Below are 23,002 nucleotides of genomic sequence, written 5' to 3'. Positions count from 1 at the left end.
CAGCAATTTCCTTCTGCCCATGTTACCAAAAAAAACAAAACAAAAACAAAAACCTGCACATACTGACAGTGACTAAGTGCACATTTAGAAAATGTTTTCATGAATATTTTTCTGTAAAAAGATGTTACTCAAAATGCAAGTTACTTGTAGAAGACCTTAAAATCTGAACATACCAGTTTTTTGCCTTTGTTCTACTTGAAAGACCATGGTCTGAGTGAAGGCTTGACTGTTAAAGGTCAAGACGTGGATATAAGGTGGCCACCATCCTTCAGGTAACAGCCTTGTAGAAACTACCTATTGGCAAGAAACAAAACTGAAATCTAGGATTTCTGTACTCAGTCTCCCTTCCCTGTCAATAAACCAATACGGTTCACCCTTGGTATTCCGTAAGTTGCCTGCCACAACAAATATCATATTTGCAAACAGCAAAATGAAATAATCTACAGGCACCAGGGCTCTGGAAAGCAAAGGTCCATCTAATTCATTAAAAAAACTGAAGACAGATCAAAAATATAAACATACAGATTGTGTTCTCATTCTAATCTCTCCTTCATCCATTTTCTGAATTGTTAAAAGGGTAGCACCTCTAAGTGGATCAACAAGCCTTTAGCCACCTGACCATGATCCTCCAGAACAAGAGTCAAAAGTCCTGATAAACAGTATTTTACAGTTGTAAAGTGATATGAAGTGAATCATGTATTACAACTTGCCTATGGCAAGAGAAACCCCCATGGCCTCCTTGTCTGCAGCACCCGTTCCAGTGAATAAAAGGTGATAGAAAAGCCTGCTCCCTGAAGGGTAGCTAGGATACTTCAAACAAACTGCATGGTTTTGAGCAAGGTTGTAAATGCCTTCAGTAGTACTGTTGGTTTTTTGTCTGAGCAAAAAATTCACATACACATATGGTTCTAAATAAAAAACAAAAAACAAAAGTTTAGAAAACAGTCAAGCAACATTTGAGACTTGGAAAAAGTCCTGTGCAATTTGGTGTCCTTGTGAGCTAGGAAATTCCAGCAACTTTAACACGGTACATCTGTTTCTGATGGGAGTCTAACTTAAATGAACACAGACTGAGAAAGTTATTAAGAACAAAACAAACAAAAGAAACATATTCCCATCAACAACTTGTACAGACACTGGCAAGAATGTAGATCAGATCAGTACATTAAAACATATTCATTCTCTTATATACACTGAAAATTCAAGTAATTTATTTTAAAAACTTCTTAGTTTCATCTTGAAATATATATTTGCTTTTGAATGATCATATTGCAGCATGATTCACATGCATCTTAAAGTACTTTATTTTAAAAACAACCACTTTGAGGCAGCAGTACCACAATTGTCTTAATTGATCAGTTTAATCTGCAGCAGGCTCCCGGCTCTCTTCCCTGAAATCCATATGCTTGCTCATCGTGGCCACTGCTAACAAGAAAGAGCAGGAGCTTCCTCGTTGACAGAGAAACTGTGGTTGGAGAGAAGTTTCCAATAGCAGCTGCATTTTCTACTTTACCCCCATTCTGAGTTTTGCTTGTATATGAAAACCGGAAATACTAAAGGTTTCTTAAACGTAGAAAACAGAGCAGTCTTTCCTTTTGTTCTAGAGGAAAAAAACCCAAACCCAGCAAGTCACCTAAGAAAGTCCCATTTCCAGGATGGAATTCCCTGGCTGAGAGGTCAGCAGAGACCCCAGAGCTGCAGCAGGTGCGACTGCTCACCCACCCAGCAGCAGGCAAGGCACACGTGCTCACCAATATCCATTTCTTTTTTTCTGTAAAGGCGCAAGGCCACCTTAGACATGGATTTTGTTATAACGAGACAATTCCACGCAAATCAGAAGTTGGCCTTCATGTTGTTGTGGTGCTAGGCCTTCAACTCAGCTCGCATGATTTCCCCAACAAAAGGTTCAAGATGATAAAAAGTGCAATTAAAAAAAATAAAAATAAAAATCCCCACCCTCCCTTCCCCAGAGGGCTGTCCGCCATTCTATAAAGCTGGCTTATAATAGGAGAACACCCTCTGCCCCTTCATGGTTGCTTCGGAGATGATCAGCATCAGATGCCATGAAAACAACAAACCCCTCACAACAAACACACGAGCCCATACACCCAGACAGACACATGATGCAGCACATTCGCCAGTTCAAATAAAAGGTCTTCTCTTAATGTCCTATCACAGCATGTTCCGAGGATGCATTAAAAACAAACTGTCCTTGTCAAGTGGGCATTTCAAACACAAGATTACCTTCTGGGCTGCTCCTCCCACCTTTGGTATGTTCCCAACCCTATCTCCCACCCCCAACCCCTGGGCCTAGATCAGTCAGACTTGAGGAAAACGTCCAATGCATTTTTAAAAAAAGAAGACCACACTTTTGGGTCGTTTTTTTCTAAAGTGATTGCAAAGAAAAATATTCAATAATAGTGGCACCAAAAAATGAGGTGAAATTTGACCAAATAACTATAGCTGTCAGACTAATAGTTGTCTGTGGAAAAAATTTCTGATAAAAGTGTCTTATTCAAGTTAAACTGGCATTATCTGAGGGATTCAGATGACATCTCATAAAAGTTGTCAAAATAGCTTTCTGTTTGAAATTACAATCTAAAAAAGGCAAAATATTTCTTAATTTTTTCTAAATTGCTTGTCTATACAGCAACATGTTAAAAACATGCAGAACAATATACCTGCATATTTTGAGTAATAGTTGGAATCAAAAGGTCTTATCTTAATTAAAAAAGAAAAAAGGTGTAGGCATTTATAAGTGATGTGGGGTTTTTCTGTTTGTTTTTTCCCCCTGTTTTTTAAAATGGAGAAAGCAATCAGTTTTATACATTTGCCTACTGGTTCAAACTTAACCTAAGACTAATGAATTTTGAGTACATTTTTGCACAAAATCTTATTTATGCCATAATTCAGGCAATAGCAATTACAGAATGTTCAGTAACTTCTCCCCCCCCTCCCCCTTTAAAACCATCTCCACACTCAGCCCCAGTTCCTGCTTGGAATGTGTGTAAAATCAGAATGGTAGATTCAGATGACTGACTCGTCCTCTACTGAGACTTGGGACTCCTCTTTCCGAAAGAGCTTTAAAACACTGGGTTTCTCCTCGGTGTTGCCACTCTCAGCTGTGTGGCGAGAAGACAGTCCCTTATGCTCTTCCTTGGATTCTTCACAGTCAGGGTAAATCACCAGGAATGTTGCTGACAAGAAGCCCAAGAATGATCCCACAGATGCCACCATTGGAATAACACGGACAGTACCTACTGCTTCCACCACTCCACCAAGCGCAGAGGCTACAAGGATTTGGGAAATATAAACCTGACAGGAGAGGATTGCACAGTCAATGCCAAATCCACGCTGTGAATTTCCAGGGCTATGTTGCACATACTGCAAGGAAAAAAAAAAGATGAGGACAGATGAGATTTAGAAAAGACTTTTATCCATTAGGCAAACATTTATTAAGCACCTTTATTATGCAAAGCCCAATGCCAGGAATAGAAGAGATATGACTCATACCCTGCTGTAATGAAACTTACACATGCTATTGGGGGGGAGGGTGAAGGGAAGAAATACACAGAAATGATCATGCTACAATAATGAATGAAATCATGAAGGAGAGACCCAGCCAAACTGCTACGAAAAATATGAAGATTTCATATTTCATCCAGAAGGATGATAAGGACACAGAACTGGCCCCAGGGGGGCAGAATGAGGAGCAATAGGTATAAGGAAAAAAGCAAATTTAGTCCTGATGGAACAAAGAACTACCACACGATTGGATTTGTCCCAAAATAAAAGAGGCGATATCAGGACAATGGTGAATTCCCTCTTGGAAGGTGGTCGCCTGAAAGCTGGAGGCTCTTTGCTGGGTTTCAGTTAGAACACACAGCTTCTGAGATTGTGGGTGGCTCAACCAGTTGGCTAGAACACTGTTTAGAAAGGGGAATAGTCTACGCTGGACTGTGGAAGCCTTAATCAAGGAATCAGGGATCTGTATTTTATTTGGTAAGCAATGGTCTTTTGAGTAGTAAAGTAATGTGTCCAGAGAAGTGTCTTAGGAATATTACTCAGGGCAGTTGTGTAATGGACAGATTTAAGAAAGGAGAGACTAGCAGAGGCAGGGAGAGCAGAGAGGACATTATTAAAATGCATCAAGAAACCCATGCACTGGAAGGGGAAGAATGGATCAATACCAATGGAAGGAGAAGCAGAAGTGATTTTATGACCATGTAAACAAAGAGTAAAGTACACAGACTGGAAACACATCACAAGTCTGGAAAAAAAGGTAAGATAAAGTGGTTTTAGAGATGTCTTCAATTATAGAGACATCTGAGGAAGCTCTCTTCTCTGGAAGGCAGAGCATTTAATAACCTGACTTGTCTCGATAATTTCATCATTTAAAAGGTAGAGGAACCAAAAGGGAAATTTTATTTTTTGATTCAAATCTCATTAATATAGGAAAGAACTCTGTGCCAAGAAGAAAATGACGGGAACCTTGGCGGGGGGGGCGGGGAGAAAGGCCTCACTACTTCTTAGAATTTGTGATTACGCAAAAGAAAGTCAGGCATCATTTGACTTGCCCTCCTAGGTTTTAGGAGAACAGATTTCAAAGGAATGAAAGGCAGAATCTCACAGACTATATTGTATAGGAAAAGTCAACCCAACAGGGATAGAAAACTCTCTGGAATTAATTTTTGAACACACAGAAGGAAATAATTCCAAGGAGGATGAAAACTGAGCTGCCTGATGTGAATGCAGAGATGTCATCAATAAATAGGGATCACAAAAGAGAAAGGACCTTTGCTCTAGGTGGCCTGGAAAAACACCAAGGAGAAGCAGAAGGCACAACTCCTCATTTTTTGGGGGGGTGGCGTTTCTGGGTTTGTTTTTTTAAAACCCTAAACAAGATGAATCACCTCTGGATAGGAAAGAGCAGAATAAAAATGGCTAAAGGGCAGCTGATATCAAAGATAAGGCATAGTAACAGAACCCTTAACATTCCTTCAAAAACTCAAGTCACCTGGCCCCACTCCATAATAATAGTCAAATGATATATGAAACACCTTGGAGAATGGAGAGGGGCATCACAGAACTAAAAGCAAATGTTAGTAGGATTAATGTACATAGGGACTCTAGAATTCAATTTCACAAGTACAAAATGGGGAAGACACGATTAGACATCAATCTGTCTGAAAAAGGGGCTGGTCATAATAAGGATGTGTTTGGGGGGGATGGGTTGAATAGATGGCTACTGAGATCTCTTCGAACATCCACAGAAACAGAGAATTTAACAGAGAATATCAAGTTCTGGTATGACACATTATTTGAGATGTTCACGTGATATCACAGATAAAAATATTCAGTAGGTAGTCTGAAACCTAGTACTGGAGCTATATGGAAAATATGAGGGTAGAGATACAGATTTGAGAGTCATCTGCATTGATAACCGAAACACTGGGAGTTGATGAGGTCACCATGGCAGAAGATGCAGCAAGAAGAGGGCCCAAGGACAAAACCTTGTGTAAAGGACAGAGGATAAGAAGTCAGGAAAGGAGAAAGATGTGGAAGGAGACCCATGAGAGGGCAGTGTCACAGAAGATTAGGAGACAACAAAGTCACGGTTCTGTTCTGATGGGGTATAGTGGTGAACAGTAAAGAGAGTTAAGCCCAGCAATACTACTACTAGGTCTGAATCCCAAAGAGATGAAAGCACAAGGAAAAGGACTTATATGTACAAACATATTTATAGCAGTTCTTTCTGTAGGGGCAAAGAAATGGAAACTGATAGAATGTCAATCAATTGGGAAACGGCTGAACAAATTGTGATGGATGAATACACTATAAGAAATGATGAACAGGATGGTTTCAGAAAACCTGGGAAGACTCATATGAATTGATACAAAGTGAAGTGAACAGAACCAGAAGAACACTGTACACAGTTAATAGCAATACTGTAATGATGATCAACTGGGAAAGACTTCAATGCAATGATCCAAGACAATTCCAAAGGACTCATGATAAAAAGTGCTATCTATATCCAGAGAGAGAAATCTCTGGATATTTCAGAGAAAGCTGAGAGTAGACTGAAACATACCTTTTTCACTTACTTTATTTTTTCGGTAACACAATGTTTTTTGGTAACATGGTAATATGGAAATGTTTTGCATGACTTCATATGTATAATTGGTATCATAATGCTTGCCTTCTCAATAAGTGGGGGAGGGGGAGGTGGGAGGGAGGGAGGGAGAGTATTTGGAACTCAAAATTTTTAAAAATGAATGTTGAAGTATAATTATAAAAATGTAATTAGAAAATATTTAACAAAATAAAAATACCCCACAAAAATAAACAGTATTTGGTGACTGGCAAGAAAAAAAAGAAAGTCAAGGAAGATGAGATCCCTCAAAAGGCCATTAGTTTTAATTTTAAGTGGTAAAGACAGAAACTGGATAGGAAGAGCCTGAGGAATGAGTAGTAAGGAAGTGGAGAGAATGAATGGAGAATGTGAGACCTAGGGAAAGTGTAAAGTGAGACTATTCTGTTTAAAAGTTTAAAAGTCAAAGGAAAGTTTGGAAACAGAGTGATGGCTTGAGGGAATGGCTGAGTCAAGGCATGATTTGTATGTATGCTTGTTTTAGGGCAAGGGAAACCTAAGCATGTTTATAGGGTATGAGGAAGAAGTCAGAAGAGGGAGATACTGAAGATATGAGAGAGAAAATGATTGATGGAGCATCTACAGGAAAGGAAAGGAAAAAAGATAAGCATGCACAAGGGGTTAGTTCTGGTACCTGATCCAAGTCCTCGCTATGCTATAACTACTGGCATATCCTTCACCAAATCACCAAACCTCTTTCCTCATGTATAAAAGTAAAAAGACTGAACTAAATGATCTCTTTTCAGCTCCAACATGAGAATTCTAAGATTATTTGAGAACTAAGACCAATGGAAACAATCTGTTTTCAGTTCAAAAAATCCTGGCTTCTAGATTATATAGTTGGAAGAGTTGATATTATCAATAATATGTATTCCCCATTATAATATAGACATGTACTATTTAATAATCTGAGGAGTAGGCTCTGCACCCACCTCTTTAATCTCATGATATTGTCCTAAGAGTACATAGGGACAGTAGGATATGCTCATTGACACGATGCCCATAGTGCTGATCATTATCATAGCGACGTAGATGTTGGAGAAAATGGCCATCACTGCAGTACCAATCGAAAAACCCAGAGTTCCTAGGATGTAAATCATCCTTATACTAAGGTCATAGTTGTCCAAATACTTCTGTAACAGGGCTGAAAAGAATACAAAAATCTATGTTCAAAAGTCCAGTGAACAAGACTGTATGCAACATTTAATCACTGATTCTTTTGGTCCCCCTATTCTCAAGGACAATACTGATGAAAACAATACTGATGAAAAGTTTTACAATGAGTCTATTTTTTAAAGAAAATTCAGTTTTATCAAATATATTTGTGACAAGAAATAATCTTACTACACTCTTTTTACTAGAAAACTTTCACTCTCAAAGCTTCAACTGTCACGTATGGATTGATGACTTTCCTATGTCATTTTTAGATCTGACTTGTTCTCAGCTCCAGGCAGATAAGGACACACTAAAACACACTTAGTTCTTTCTGTCCAAATGCCTAGTTGATATTCACAGTGCTATCTCCTACTATCAGCTCAAGCTCACCAGCCTTAAAGTTGAACTCACACTCTCTATAGAGCCAGCTTCCCTTCCTGACTAAACTATTTCATTCACTGGCACCATTTCAATCAGGCTTTAAATCCTGGAATCATCTTGGACCCTCATCTATTGTGATGTCTACCCAATCTGGCCCTTTCCTTTCCTTTCCACCACCATCACCTGATTATAAGGTCTTACTGCCTAGGTTATTATAACAGCCTAACTGGTTTCTTAGGATAACTGACTGGTTTCTCTGCTTTTTCGTACCATAACACTGGATTAATATTGCTGACATACATCAACCAAGTTTCTCCCCTTGTCAAAAACTCTCAATAGCTCAAATATTTGTTGAATAAAATATTAACTTTTTATATTAGCTAAGCCCATCCTCTATCTCTTCAAACCTCATTTCCTCCTACTCCCCTATAAAAGTCTTCTGCTCCAGGTATAACAGACAATTCACTAGTCCAAAACACTACTTCTGCCTCCTCTCTGCCTACAGATATACTGCTTATCACCCACCACAATAAGTTATACTCTGTAGGCCCTTAGTTCTACTATTTAAAGTGGACTGGCTTTCCTTCAAGGTCTAACCCTGGGCCTGCCTCCTCTTTGATGCTCTCTCTTATCATTCTAGTCCACTCTGATCTAACTACATACTGACTTAGGGAACTTTGTGGGTTTGTTTTTTTTAAACTTTTCAGTTTTATCTCCCCAAGTACTGCATATTGTAAACTCCTAGAAGAGAGGGAACAAGTCATTCTTTGTCTCTCCTGTAGCACCCAGGACAACAGGTACTCATCAAATAAATGCTACTTTTTTTTTTCACAATTCAATACTTAAAACCATCTGTAGTTCCATCTCTATAGGTCTTTCCTAAAACGATGCAGATCACAAGACCTTAGAATAAGTAATCTTCATGCATTTGTGGCGAGTGCCTCCTTTCCTTTCTCCTCACTTCCTGAAATTACGTGGCGCCCAATCTTCAGGTAAGAAATATTTGTCCAAACTTAAGTCAGGCTAGTCCATGGATGACCTAACATAGACTTCACTGCTATGCCTATATTCAAAGTCTTTACATCGTGGTAGATTTTTCACAGCTTGAAAGTTGCTAGTTTAACCATCAAGACCACTGTCACCTCTGTACCATGACAAAGGTACTGGAGGAGGGGTTTTAGTGGAAGGCTCAATAAGTATTGGGTGAAATAATGAAGACCTCAAACTCCAACTTCATGACTACAGGTCCTACATATAAAGAATAGGTATAAAATATCCTATATATAGTTTTAAGAAGACATCCAAATGCTTACCAACAGATTAAGGTTGGATTTATTCTATTTGCTATTGTAGCTGTTCATAGGATTTTTTAAAAAAAAATACTAAACAGATTCTATTGGGGGTAGGGGGTGTTTTCTGATTTCCTGTTTCCAATTACCTGGGTGCCGAGTCAGTTCAATCTACAAACATTTTTTACTACACTACCACACATGACCCACTGGTTCCCTTTAAAAGCAGATTCACTTACCTGAGCAAATAGCAGCAGTAGAGGCATAGATGACTAATCCCCAACAGCCCATCTTCACACCTGCATTATATGCATGCCAAGCAGTAGAATTTGAAGGTGCCTATTGCAAGCAAAGATTTGGAGTTTAATTGGATAGGACTCTAGTATTATATTGCTTAAAGGTATATTCTATGTTTTAACATTACACTTTAATATTAAACACTACATTTGAGAAGAAATGGTGTATCTCACTGCATTTAGAGAATTTTCTTATGAAGTAAGATTATTCTTCTCATCATGCAGATGAGAAAATGGGCCAGACAGGCTAAGTGTTTTGCCTAAAATGAAAGACAAGTCAGTGATCCTAAGATTCAAACATCTACAATGAATGCGGCATTCAAGCATTCCTTGAACCCAGTATTTTTATCACTCTAAATAAACAGAAGGAGTTTAACACCTGGAAAGAACTACTGGAAAGAAGATCATGCAGTCCAACTCTCTTACTTCACCTTTGAGGAAACTGAGACCCAGAGACTCAAATCATGCAGTTGCATATCTAGGTTATTTATCTCTCAGTTCAATGCTCCATGCCAAACACCCCCCTCCCAAAATAATCAGGTCTAGAAACTTCCACATCCCTAAATCCAAAATAAAACTCAAAGACAATCTCCAAAATAAAAAAAAAATAAAACCTTCTGAAAACAGAAAAAGGTACTGACACACTTCCTCCTATAAACTTACTGTCCAGAGAGAGGACTACAATTTTGGTTAGCAGGAAAGGCTAGTTCGAATCTTGTCAAGCCTAGTATCTCTCTTCCAGACTACCAAGGAAGACTGTTGGAAAAGATCTTGCCAGGTACCCCAGACCACCAGCCCTGTTGTTAACCATCAACCTTGAATCTATAGGTACCATTTTAAAAAGGTTTTCCTCCTCTAGGAGAATGGGATAAAAACAAATACAGTTGCTACAACCTCAGAAACTTTGCTTATATCAACAAGGCCTTTTTGATTTTTAGTCAATTCCTAGTCTTCACTGTAAAGTTTTTCAACTGTCATTGATGTTTGCTTTGAAATGAGTTATGAAGGAGAAACAGCATGAAATATATGTGGGACTGAGAAAGGGATCAAGAAAAGCAGAGGTAGAATTGGGTATTAAGAGGCATTAAAAATGGATGTTTCCTTTTAAGTTGAAACTGTAAACTTGCTAGTAATTTATATTAACTATAAAGATAACTGCTCTCCATCCGAGGAGCAGCTAGGTAGCACAGTGCCACTACTGCATAATGTTGGCCCTGAAGTCAGGAAGACTCGAGTTCAAATTTGGCTTCAGACATTTACTAGCTGAGTGACCTTGGACAAATCAATTAACCTCTGCTGGTCTCAGTTTCCTCTTCTGTGAAATGAAGATAATGGTAGTACTGCATCCCAGGATGTTCTGAGGATCATATAAGATATTTGTAAAGTGCTATATAAATGTGAGCTCTTATTGTAGGTAGTAAAACTTTCAGTGTGACACAGAACCTCTCAGACTTCAGATTAATTAGAACAGATCACCTCACTGTGATCTAAGTGTTGATGTTGGGCAATCAGTAATTTATCATTTAAGGGGAAATGTTAGTTACTAGATCCAAGCTGGAGACCTGATACGGAGAAGCCTCCCACTTATTAGACCATGGGACCTAGCTAACTCCTTGAGTAATGTGAAATTATAAACTGGCTCTTCTAAGATTGTCTTTGCTACAATAAAACCAACTGTCAAGACCCACTCTAGTTTGACCCCAAATCCAGGATTTCATTGCTGTGAGTTCTCCTTCCCTTTGACATAACATCCTTGGCCTTCTGATGAGCCTTTCTAAACTGTTAAATTGGACCTAGAATGACAGAGCCATACACTGCTGGGTCCATACATAAATCCTTTTTTTGCTTAGAAGACCTGCCAGACTTTGTGTTCCTAGTAGCTTTCAAGAACCTGGGGCATCAGTGGAAGAAAAGACTAAAGTTTACTCTATAAACTACATGGTTCTTTTTAGATATGAGGTATTCCAAAAATCTTAGTATAATTCAAACTTAAGCATTTTGGCATCCAATTACTAGAAGATGATTATATACATGCTATGTTGGCTTAGGAGTACTTAACCTGGGGTCTGCGAACTTTTTTTAAAAAAATAAATATTTTAGGGGCAGCTGGGTGGTACAGTGGCTAGATTACCAGCAATGGAGTCAGGAGCACCTGAGTTCAAATCTGGCTTCAGATACCTGACACTGACTAGCTGTGTTACCTTGGTACCCTGGGCAAATCGCTTAACCCCAACTGCTACACACACACACACACACACACACACACACACACACACACACACACAAATTTTGATAACACTTTCAATATTAATTGTTTCCCTTTATAAAAATCTAATGATTTTATTTTAATTCATTTAAAAAATATCATATTGAGAAGGGATTCATAGGGTTCACTAGACTGCTAAAGGGGGCCATCACACAAAAAATTTGAGAACTGTTGTGTTAGGTTTAATTGTTTGAAAAGTGTCTCAGACTGAAATATATAATGGATTCTGTTAGCTTACCTTAGGGTCACCTTCAAAGATGACTTGGCCCATAAAATCTGTATAAAACACTGCTTCGGCAATGATTGAAAACCAGGTCACGAGGTGACATAGGCAAAGCCTCTTTAGCTCCTTGGGCATCTTCAACATGGACAGCCACAGCAGCTTGACCGTGGTCTCAGTTTCCCCTTCTTCACTCTCTGAGTCTCCACTGGAATTGGTTGCACCACTCTGGTTCCTTTGTCTACACCTCTGACGATGCCTCTTCTGTATATCATAGATATCATTCATGCTGCGGGATGACTTAATCAGCACAATGGCATTAGCGCGTCGGAAACGGTAACGGTGAGACCCTACTTTGCCATAGTAGGAAAAGGTGCAAGATGCCTGGCGGTAGAACATGTGCCTTCTCCTCCGAATGGAGCCTGAAGTGTTTGACGTCTTCAAGGCCATTTTAGAGTTTCCATTGATGAGATCTTTTGGTGGAGAGCCACTGCCATTTGGGACTTTGGCTTCATTCAAGTGATTATCAAGCAACATATCATCTTCTTTTTCATTTTCCCTGAGGAGAGTGGACAAACGGCTCCGTTTGCATTTCATAAGCTCCTGGCTGGTGCTTCGGGGAGTGTTAGGGTTTGAAGAGTCCTGAAAAATGGAGGGTTCGATGTCATGAAGGAAAAGTAGCTCTGGCTCAATTTCCAATGTTGCATCAGGCATGTGAAGTACAGAGTCACTTTTACTTCTTACGATGTCCACATCAAGATAATCCAGACTGAGCTCATGCTCAGACTGTACTTCATCAGCAAACATAGAAACCCCATATGGCTCTCCCTCATTAATTACATTCAAGCGGCTGAGTGGGGGGAGGCTGCTGCTGAATTTGCCGCTGGAGAGAGTATCTGCTTCTTCAATTCGCTCTTGCTGAGGGCAATATTGTTCTTCTTCGATGCTAAAGAGGTGGAGGACTACAGACACTGTGAAAATGACAGCTGCAAAGAAAAAGAGGACTTGATACTGGGTTTTAAACCAGACACCCAAGAAGGTCTGTGTCCAATCCAATCCTCCCAGCACGTAGCCAGTTGCTCCTCCAAGACCTGAGGAAAATAAAAAAGAATGAAACTGTGTTTGAAATCTCTTTGAGCCTGAGAAAGGAATTCCTGTACAGGTCTGTAAAAATGGAAGAGCAGAAACGTGAGGGAAAATTCATGGGCCTGGGTCAAGAACAACTAAACAGGAATCTCAAATATGTCTTACAAAGAGCTTGCAGAATTTTTATTTTCAGATAAGGGGAAACTTCCAATAGAGGCAACATACTCAAGTAGAAAGAACAATGGACAAAGAGTGAGGAAGAATGGATTTGTGTTCTTGATCTACTACTTACTAGCTTTTTGACTGTGGACAAATCATTTCACCTGTTTAAGCTTAAGCTACATATAATATGTAAAACAGGGATAATATTTACACTAGCTGGACTCAAAGGGTTGTGGCTAAGAAAATGCTGTGTAAACTACAAAAGGCTATAGAAAAACTAGCGTAATGATAATATTCCAGTGACAAATAGACCAAAAAAAAAGTCCTCACAATATCTCAGAACAAATTTTAATGACAAATGATCTTGGATGGTGGGAGAAACTTTTAATTTAGGCAAAAGAGAAATTTCAACTTTAGGAAATACCTTATCTACTAAACATTAAACTATAGGCCAACCGTCATGGTTTTTCCAAATCAATTTAGGCCCTAAAGCTATTTTAAATACAAATGATACTTAGAACACAGTCAGAAACTAGTTAACTGAATATTTTCAAACTTAATATTTATTCTTCTCAGGACTAAACATTGTGGTGATTTTGCATCAAATCTCTTGCTTGGAAGTCTTTAAGCTCACAATTGAGAAGGGTTAAGTTTTAATATGCGCTTAACTTAGAATCGGGCACATTGGAGACATAACATCTACTGGAGAAAAACAAACATTAAAAAGCAAACAGATAGCCTACTCACTGTAGAGATAAAGGTATTTTTCCCCTTCTTTGTAGGAGGTAAAAGTGTATTATTCTCTAATGTTTTGGAAATATACATAAAGTATGACAACAATGTGAGACATCCATTCTGGTTGCCATATCACCAAATATATTTCAGGATGTTGTGAATCCCTTAAATTTACTGGAAGTGATTTTTTTATGAATATGCAGAAGAAATAGCTTAATAGCTCATCATTTAACTTAAATTCTCATTTTAATAAAGTTAGTAATATGACACTTTAGAATCCCAGGCTATTACACATATTTTTATTTAATTGCTATGTATTAGTATAATGTGCTCAATTACTTTTTCACTACATCCTAAATACCTTATCTGTGAGAAGGGAGCAAGGAACTAATTTCAGTTCTGATATATAACAATTCATGTTATGAGGAAGGAAAATGACCCCATAGCCAGCTTCCACTTTTCACCACCGCACAATGACTGCACCTTGTGGTTTTGCTCATTTGATACTATCTAAAAGAGAATTTGTGCTTCATTTGGACACTGGGGGAGGGGGGAGTGAGCACACTTGGGCCTGAGTCTAAGGTTCTGCCACCTCCTAACCATGTGCCTTTAGGAAAGTCACTTTACCTCTTGGTTTCTCAATTTCCCAATTTTTAAAATGTTATCTGAGTTCCTTCCAAGTTCATGACTCTATACTGTTTTCTGACATGATTTGTTCACTTGAGAGCTTCTACCAGTTCTGGAACAGACAAAGCAGCAGTCAATGCACAGTCAGGATTCTACTAATCTGCTTTAGAAGACAACCTCTAAAGGAAGGATTTATATTTCTTACTTTATGGTTAGCAAGTGCTATACATTATTTTATCTTGTTGGACCCTCACAAGATTGCTGAATGGTTTTAATACTACAGAACTAATATTCTGAGACACAGGTAAGTACAACTATTTTTAACTGAATTTCACAGTTGAGCAAAAACGACTAGGAAGTAAAAAAGTTCATGTGGCTATTAAGTGGCAGAATCAAGAATGGAATTCAGATCTTCTGAATATAAATCTAAGGCTGCTGGGCAGGTAACACTGCCTAAAAATGAGGAACACTGGTGTCTTTAGGCTTTGAGGGCTGAGACTCTTCAATATCCATCTCCTGTTGGTTTTTGAACATTCATGATGGTTATCATCTAGTCATTTCCCTCATTTGCTAGGAAGTTGAGTCTGTCTTGACTGTGATTCAGGAGGATACAAGTTATCCTGCCTCTTTGTCCCTTGCCTAGCTCTAACATAACTTTCTCTTACAAAATCTGAAGTAACAAGTGAGAAAAGAGCTTTTTACCGGCTGAAAAGGCATGGATGTTAAGCGCCATGTCTTGTTCTTCACTGTCCACGACATCCAACAAGTAGGCACGGATGGGCCCTTCTGTTGCATCTGCACTGAAATCCAAAACCACAACACCAAGCACCGTGAGGACGATCCCAATTGGATGCTTATTCTGAACATCACCAAGGGCCAGACCTGGGGAAACAAAATGTGAAAAGGAATCAAAACAAACTCCAAGGCTTTGCTAACTCAAGGAACAGGGTACTTAAAAGTTAATCTCTGGGAGGAAAACCGCCAAGAAAACACTTACTGGGACCATATCTTTAACAGACAGCAAGGGTGTCTGCATTCTTTGGCACAGTTTCTTGGAAGAGCAGAGTAGCTGGGACTGGACTTTCTTCTGGTAGCAAGGTTATGTTTACCCCCAGCAGGCTCACTCCTCCCCTGCAAAAAACGCTCGCTGCCCCTCAAATAATACCACAAATTTTCTTCCATCAAAAAAGAGCGGAAATTCTAACTATTCCAACATCATGAAATGAGTTTTGTAGTTGTGCAATGATACACATCTAGGAGGGAGAGTTCAACACCAATTTTCAAGGGTGACAAATACAGTATTTCATTCTTTGTTGAGTTTCTGAAGTGACTCTGCTCTTTAGTACATTATTCACAAACTATGACTTAATGTGACATAAAGAGGAGAAGGGTTGCATTTCAATGTCTCTTGCATTCTCAATGCCTAAAGCACAGTTATCATGTGCTTGAAAGTCTAAATTCCTATAATCAATACTGCTTTATAGAATCAGAGAATCTGAGCACTCAACATCTAACATACTGGAAGGAATGACATTTAAAAATAACACTGTCAGGTTTAATATGAAGGTATATGTTAAGCCTGTATCAATTTGCATGCTCTCTTGGGGGAGGGGAGAGATGGGGAGAAAAACTGAAACTCTTATGGAGTTATGGAGCTATCTTACGGAAGTGAATATTGGAAACTAAAAATAAAAAAAATTTAATTTTTTAAAAAAGTACACTCTCCATTCTTTCCAAATGTCCTACAGATAATAACGAAGAAGCTGAGGTTCAGAGATAATGATGGTCATGCAGCTAGTAACTGAGAGACCCAGCAATGAAGCACCAGAGCTGGGTCTCCAAAAGAGCCCAAGCTCAGGGCCTTTTCCCACAGGGAGACAGGGAGAAGAGAGGATAAAAGCAGACTCATTAAAAGTATGTCTGAGCTCAGCACTTAATGAGCTGGGCCTGGCAAGGAAGGCTACAAGGACTTCTTGGTTGTAAAAAGGAAAGGGAAGGTCAAAGAAGAGTTTATAAAAATAAAAGCTACTCAGGGGCCAGCGATGGACATGATTAAGAGCACAGTGTCAGAGATCTAGAGCCAGAGGGACCTCAAGAAGCCGCCGAGGTCAACCTTCCCTCTCCTCTTACAGAAAAAGACTCAGAGTCCCAGGGGAGGTTGATGACCTGCCCAGGTAATGAGAGCCTGAAGAACAATCTGAACTCAGACCTCGCGACTGCAGAGCCAGTGTTCTTTCCACTGTACCATGCTTTCATTTTAATCCAACAAGCTTTATCAAATACCTGCTTTGTGCAACATACTGTACAAAGAACAAGGGATACAAAGAAAGAAGGAAAACGATCCCTGTCCTCGAGAAGCCGACGTTCTTCTGGGGCTGGTGAGGGTCAGGAGAAAGACAACATACACACAAGTAAGAAAATTCAAGTATATACAAAACAATTTGGAAGATGAAGTGCTAATAATTAGGGAAAAAAACAAGTGGCAATTGGGTTATGAGAAGTAAAGGTGGAGGTGGAGCATTCCACGAACGGGGGGGCAGACTGTCTACGTGAAAAGGAGAGAAGAGGTCCTGTTATTGTTATAAATCGGGAACACCTAGTAGGCCCATTCGAACGGAACACAAGGCATTAATGTGAAATAGAGATGTAGGGTGGACCCAGCTTACGTAAGGATTAAATACAAACGGCATCTGCACTTTACCTTAGAACCAAAAGGACATCCCTGAGGCTTTTTGAAAGCAGAGATACAACATAACCCACCTACTTTATGAAGACCATGAGGTCAGCTGTGTGGAAGACAGGGTGAAAAGCAGAGAGACTAAAGGCAAAGAGATCAATTGCAAGAGACGAGATCAGAGGTGACATGGGTCTGTATTAAGGTGTCAGCCACATGAATAGAGAGGAGACAGATATGAAAAATACAGTGGCAGCTTGGTGTCCCTTTCAGTAGAAGATTTGGGAACTGATGAGATATGGGAGATGAAACCAGAGGAGTCAGAGATGACAGTGAGGTGACAAACTTGAGAAACTGGAAGGACAGTGATGCCCTGGGCAAAAACAGAGAATTTAGGAGGAGGAGAAGGTTTTGGACAAAGATAGTAAGTTCCACTTTCAACTGGTTGAGTTTGAGATGTCTGTGCGATGCTCATGTACAGGTACCCAGCAGCTAGTTGGTGATGCAGGTCTGGCACTTAGGAGAGGGCTGGATCTAAGTTACCTGCTTAAGAGCTGATCGATTACCAAGAACAATTAGAGATGGAGAAGCATTTCTAGGACAGAGATCTGCTGAGATGCTGAGAAGGAATAGGCAGTCAGGTAGAAGAAGGGGAAGATAGGATCACATGGTTCAGAAAGGGCACAAAAAGAAAGAACTGACTAAGGCGAGAGACTGAGATGGAGCTACATGATTCTCATTTTGCTTCTGCTAAGAAAAACAATATTTGGGCTAGAAAGGAGAGAACACATATAGCTAAGAGAGGCTGATGCTGCAGCAAAGTGAGAAAATAAATTGATCCTTTTAGAATTTGTACTATCGACTTCATAAGGTTGTTTTTAGCTCCCAGTTACTGCTACTGAACTCAATTTGCCAAATGAGGGCTATTTGTTAACTGAATTTCTATTAGGACACTAAGAAAATGTTTACTGCATACTCCTAAATAAAGTTGATGTATTAGTTAAGGAAAATTTAAAGCTCTGTATTTTATGAGAATCAATGAGTATAAAGTGGTTCAGGATCATGACAGTAAAAGGTGTTGCCTCAAACATGGCATTTATTTTTAAATAGCTCTCTTTGATAAGGGTTCCCAAAGCAAAAATCATCTTTCCAGAAACTGTTACTTTAGATAAAAAAACAAATATTAAGCTGGGTTCTGGAATTTTTCAATATGAAACATAAGAAAGGGAGAAGGAAAAAAAAGATAATTTTGAAATAATGCTGGAAACAGGATGTGTTGTTAGATATGCGTTAAAAAGAAAATGGATCACAACAGGAAACATTTCCCTGTGAACAGGTTCCTACAGTTTTCCCATGTGAGGGCCTGGCTGAATGTATTGCAAACCATGCAAATATTATGCTAGTAACCATTGTATTAATCATAACTAAGAAGTGGCTGTTGCAAAGAATTCTGTGACACATTCAAAGCAGTTACCTGCTTTCTGAATGAAAATAAGTCATTGAAAGTCTAAGGACTTTCACACACTCCCTGTTTAAACTGAATCATTTTATACCAAGACTGCTACTAGCTCAAAATTCTATAGGGGCTTTGCAGTTTACAAAGTCCTTTCTTCACATAATCATATGATGTTATATTAAAAAAAACACTTCACAGATGATGAAAATGAAGGTTGATGGTAACATGACTTGACCAAGGTCAGAAAGGGAAGTCAGTTCTAGCTCCAGAAAAAGTTCAAGCCTTTGAGAGACACTGTCATGATGTATGAGAAAAGTAGTAAAGCTCAGTAACCTTTTCATGAATGTTTCATAACTGCATCTTTTAACAAAGAGAAAATTCACTTAATATTTACCTAAGGCAGGACCATTGAGGAAAAGTGCAACTCCAAAGAGAACTCCAATGCAGAGAGCAAGAATGAAAGGCCGCCGGCGGCCCCAGCTAAGTGTACATCGGTCACTAGCAGAACCTATCAGTGGAGTGCAGATGAGGCCCAGGATAGGGCTAAGGAACCAAGTGAGGCTATAGTACTGTTCCGGAAGACCTGTAAGGAAATAAACACATGTAAGAAAATCTCTATACACCGTGCTTCTTACTCTCACCAGAAGGTTTTTATTGCTAAGACTGATTCATCCAAAATAAAAACTAAGCATCCACTGTCCATAATGCAGTATGCTGAATTTGGTAAAAAGTCATAGGATCTGAGAGGTCATTTAGTCTAATCCCTTCAGAATAAAATAAATGGGATATAGTCATATGGTACTTTTACAGTTTATATGAATCATCTCACTTGATTCTCAAAATGACCTTTGTTTGTAGTATAGTATTATCATTTTATAAATGGTCAAAGACAGCTGCGTGAGGAACAGAAATACTCATGTGGAAACTGCATAACGATTGTCATGGATGTGATGGGGCGCACTAATGATGGACCCTAAAAGGCCCTGGACTTTCCCACGTGGCCCAAGTCCCTGGCATTCACCTAGGGCACCTGGCCCTCCTGGGTCCTTCTCCCTTACCTCCTAGTCACCCAAGCTATTGGCTACTCCTTGACCACTGTATACAAGCGTCCATCTTGGCCCCATTAAATCACTCAAACTCCTTAAGAGTCTGGCCTGATTCTCATGACAGAGGCTCAGATTCTTAAAATCTGGCCAATAGGGCAGATTCTTAAAATCTTGCCCATCTCAATGGGCGTTTTAATAAACCTTGTCTCTGACTGAAAGAAGGCTTGAGTTGAATTCATTCAAGGCAAGACCCTCATCACTTACCTTTGAATTGTGGGGTTCTCGACACCACTAGACCCTAACAGATGTTACACTCCTGTTACATTCCTGCTGAGGTCTAAGTTCATTCTACCTCTGATTATGTACAACATGGATTAGAAGATCTTGACCTTACCAGTTGGAACTCGGAAATCTCCAAGTTCAGTGCTTTTCCCACTATACCAAACTCCCTTTCAAGTCATCCCACTAGCCCTCTACTCAACCTTTAAGGAATAAATGGAAAAAGCTTAATTAAATTAACTACTTAGGAATACAAGTAGAAAAGAAAATCCCTACTCTCAAAGAATTCGTATTTTAATAGGAGACAACAGATTAACCAAAGAACTCACTATTTCCCTAGGCAAATTATTTTATCTTGGGAAAGATCTAATTGTTACAAATTGCTTACTTATTCTTTCTTATACCAAACCAAAAAAGAATGTTTCTTGCAATAAATTCTATACACTGGTTCCAGTTGTACCCACAGGAGTCATACATATCAAGTACTAGCTCCTATAGATGGGAATGACTTGCTATTATAACAAATGTGGTAACTTGCTATCCTATAGAACCATGTACACCAACCTATTCTTACCTGTTCATTTGAAAAGAAAAAGATATTCTGAAAAATTAATAAAACATTTAGTTTCAATTTTATTATTTCTCAAAATTGGACCTGTCCTACATAGAGCACGTATTTCATAGACGTTCATTACAACTATGAAACCCCCCCCCACATATACACCTATACACCCCAATTCCTGAGAAAGAATGTGACTAACAACTACAGTACTGTATAATTTTATCTTTTGAATGCAAATGAAAAAGCTAGATAAAATCTCATGTCAGTATACCAGCTTTTTCATCTAGCTCGTTAAATTTTAAATGAAATGGTCTACTTTGTGAGGCAAGTCAGTTCTAATAACCTGTTGGGCTTAAGCAGAGTGAGTTGGTCAATTTGTAGAGGAGACATTATGCCTTTAAACAGGGATAAGCCTCTTATGAACTTTGTTCATAGCACCTCATACTCATTTTACAAAATAACAGGTACTCAACTGCTGAATTCTAGGAGTCCACCTACAATAAATTTAGTGAATCTTACCAAGCCCTTGACAGACTGTTTCAGAATATGTAATCTGGCTTTGCCTCCCAGGCTATATGGTACTATTCTAGTTTTTTTTCCCCACATTTGTAGATTCTGAACTCCTCCAAGTCTAATAGTACTTATTTCTCACACAAATACAGTATCTAAAACTGTCCTTCAACTAAAGCATGAGAAACTTAAAAGAATGAAAAGACTATAAATGTTAACTATAGTTAAAGTAACATAAAAGTAACATAAAAAACACGAGTAGGGATTACTTTGGGTTGTGCTGGCTTTAAATGTGTCACCAGTTTTGTAACACTTACTTTGGAACCTACAGCATTTATACCATGATCAGAGCATTCACACCACCCTGGGTATAGGTCATGTAATTTTGCCAGCTACTCTACAGGCCAGGAGTCAAGGTAGAATACAGGTTATCTAAGTTAGACAACGCTTGCAAATGAAGAATTCTTCCTCATGACTGGCATGTAGTAGGTGCTTAATAAATGCCTGCTGATGAATACTGAAGAGTTGAAACCTAGATTAAATGCAGTGGTAGTCAGCATTCTTGGAATATAAGAGGGGGCTGGAAGTGGCAAGACTCAGTAGTGAGGTTCAGACTCAAGAGGGAGGCTTGTCATTTGTTCAAAAAATACCCCACTATCACAAGCTCATAATGAGCCTTAGATAATACCAAGGTAAAAACAAGGGATTAGGTCACTTCCACACATCCCTCTTAGAGGCTGCAAGTTGTTCTTCTCTATCTCTCATTACCTTCAAAGTGCTTTGGATGTTGACAGTAACCTGACCAGACATGTATTAAGATACCTCAACATGAAAGGGAACACATGTCATTAGGCACCCAATCCCCTGAATGCTTTAAGGTGGAATGGGCAGTTCAGTCTCTCTTCAGACTAATACAATTAGATCCCTATCTTGTTATTGCTACGAATTCTTCATAGGCTGTACTCTTAGAAGAGTGTTGGTAGTTTCTTTGAATATGGAAAAGTTTTTATTATGGACTTAGTGATAGTGTATACAGAATGACAGAGCACATCTGGTCACCAGTGTACATGAAAAAATACCTGGGCGGTTTAGTGAATTACAAGGTAGGTGGTACAGCAGATAGAGCATAGGGCCTGGAGTTAGGAAGACTTGAGTTCCAACTCAGATACATCCTAACTGTGTGACCCTGGGCAAGTCATTTTACCTGTTTGCCTCAGTTTTCTCATGTACAAATTGGGGAGAAAAACAGCAGCTACCTCCCAAGGTTGTTGATGAGGATAAGATAATAATCATAAAGCACTTAATAGAGTACCTGGCACATAGTAAGCATTATTATAATAACTATTATTATTATTCTTAAAACAAGGCAGCTAATGTAACATAGGAAATGATACTCCCACTATACTCTTTCCTGGTCAGACAACATTTGCAATGCTGGGTTCATTTCTCAGACCCATTTTGAGAGGGAAATAAAGAAAATGTCCAATAAAGGATAACGGAGGTGGTGAGGGGATTGGATAAACTTTCGATTTAATTCAGTATTACTTTAATAAATGTTTATTAAGCACCTACTATGTGACAGGCACTGGAAATAAAAAGTTCCTGACCTCAAAGAGCTTATCTTCTCATCTGTGTAAGAAGTATATGTAAGAAAAAACAAAATAAATAGACAATTTTGGGGGAGTGGAGAAACTATTTGGGTATGCTTTGCGTAGGAGATGGCATGAGCTCAGGCTAATAATGGAGATAGGGATTCCAAGAAGGAGATGTGAGGAGGAAGATAATCCTAGGCATAGGAGACAGCGTGTATACATAGGTAGGAGACAGAATGTCATGCACTGGGAAAAGCAAGTAGCCTAGGTTAGCCTGAAGGGTAGAATACATGAAGGGGAATAATGATGACAGCAACAACAGCAGCAGCAGGTAGTACCGATTTAATGTAATGTTTTAAGGTTTGCAAAGCACCGCACCATCACAACAAAACCTGGGAGGTAGGTGCTATAATATTATTCTAAATTAAGGCAGAGAGAAGTTAAGTTTGCCACAGGTCACATAACTAGTTAATTCTCCGAGACCAAATTGGAACTTGGGTCCTTCTAACTCCAAG

The 23,002-nt window shown here is 39.0% G+C and overlaps 1 protein-coding gene across 3 annotated transcripts in view; it reads right to left on the bottom strand.

Annotated features, from left to right (window-relative positions):
- Positions 1 to 2,341: 2,341 nt before the first annotated feature.
- The window catches only part of SLC45A4 (solute carrier family 45 member 4), a 124,094-nt gene continuing 103,433 nt past the window's right edge, over positions 2,342 to 23,002 (bottom strand). For 2 of the 3 annotated variants that reach the window (XM_027844756.1, XM_027844766.1), the window contains 6 exons: positions 18,893 to 19,081; positions 15,071 to 15,250; positions 11,777 to 12,849; positions 9,216 to 9,315; positions 7,084 to 7,295; positions 2,342 to 3,384 (listed from right to left, as the gene is read on the bottom strand). In XM_027844756.1, the coding sequence (XP_027700557.1) occupies positions 3,028 to 3,384; positions 7,084 to 7,295; positions 9,216 to 9,315; positions 11,777 to 12,849; positions 15,071 to 15,250; positions 18,893 to 19,081 (2,111 nt within the window). In that variant the 3' untranslated portion in view covers positions 2,342 to 3,027. The remainder of the gene's footprint in view (positions 3,385 to 7,083; positions 7,296 to 9,215; positions 9,316 to 11,776; positions 12,850 to 15,070; positions 15,251 to 18,892; positions 19,082 to 23,002) is intronic. The other variant, XM_027844774.1, reaches the window with a different exon arrangement.

Source organism: Vombatus ursinus, unplaced genomic scaffold (assembly GCF_900497805.2).
Source record: "Vombatus ursinus unplaced genomic scaffold, bare-nosed wombat genome assembly UNPS02005236.1, whole genome shotgun sequence".
In the NCBI taxonomy this organism is placed as follows: Eukaryota; Metazoa; Chordata; class Mammalia; order Diprotodontia; family Vombatidae; genus Vombatus; species Vombatus ursinus.
The sequence above is the reverse complement of the archived record's forward strand: the minus strand, read 5'-3'. Positions and strand labels throughout refer to the sequence as shown.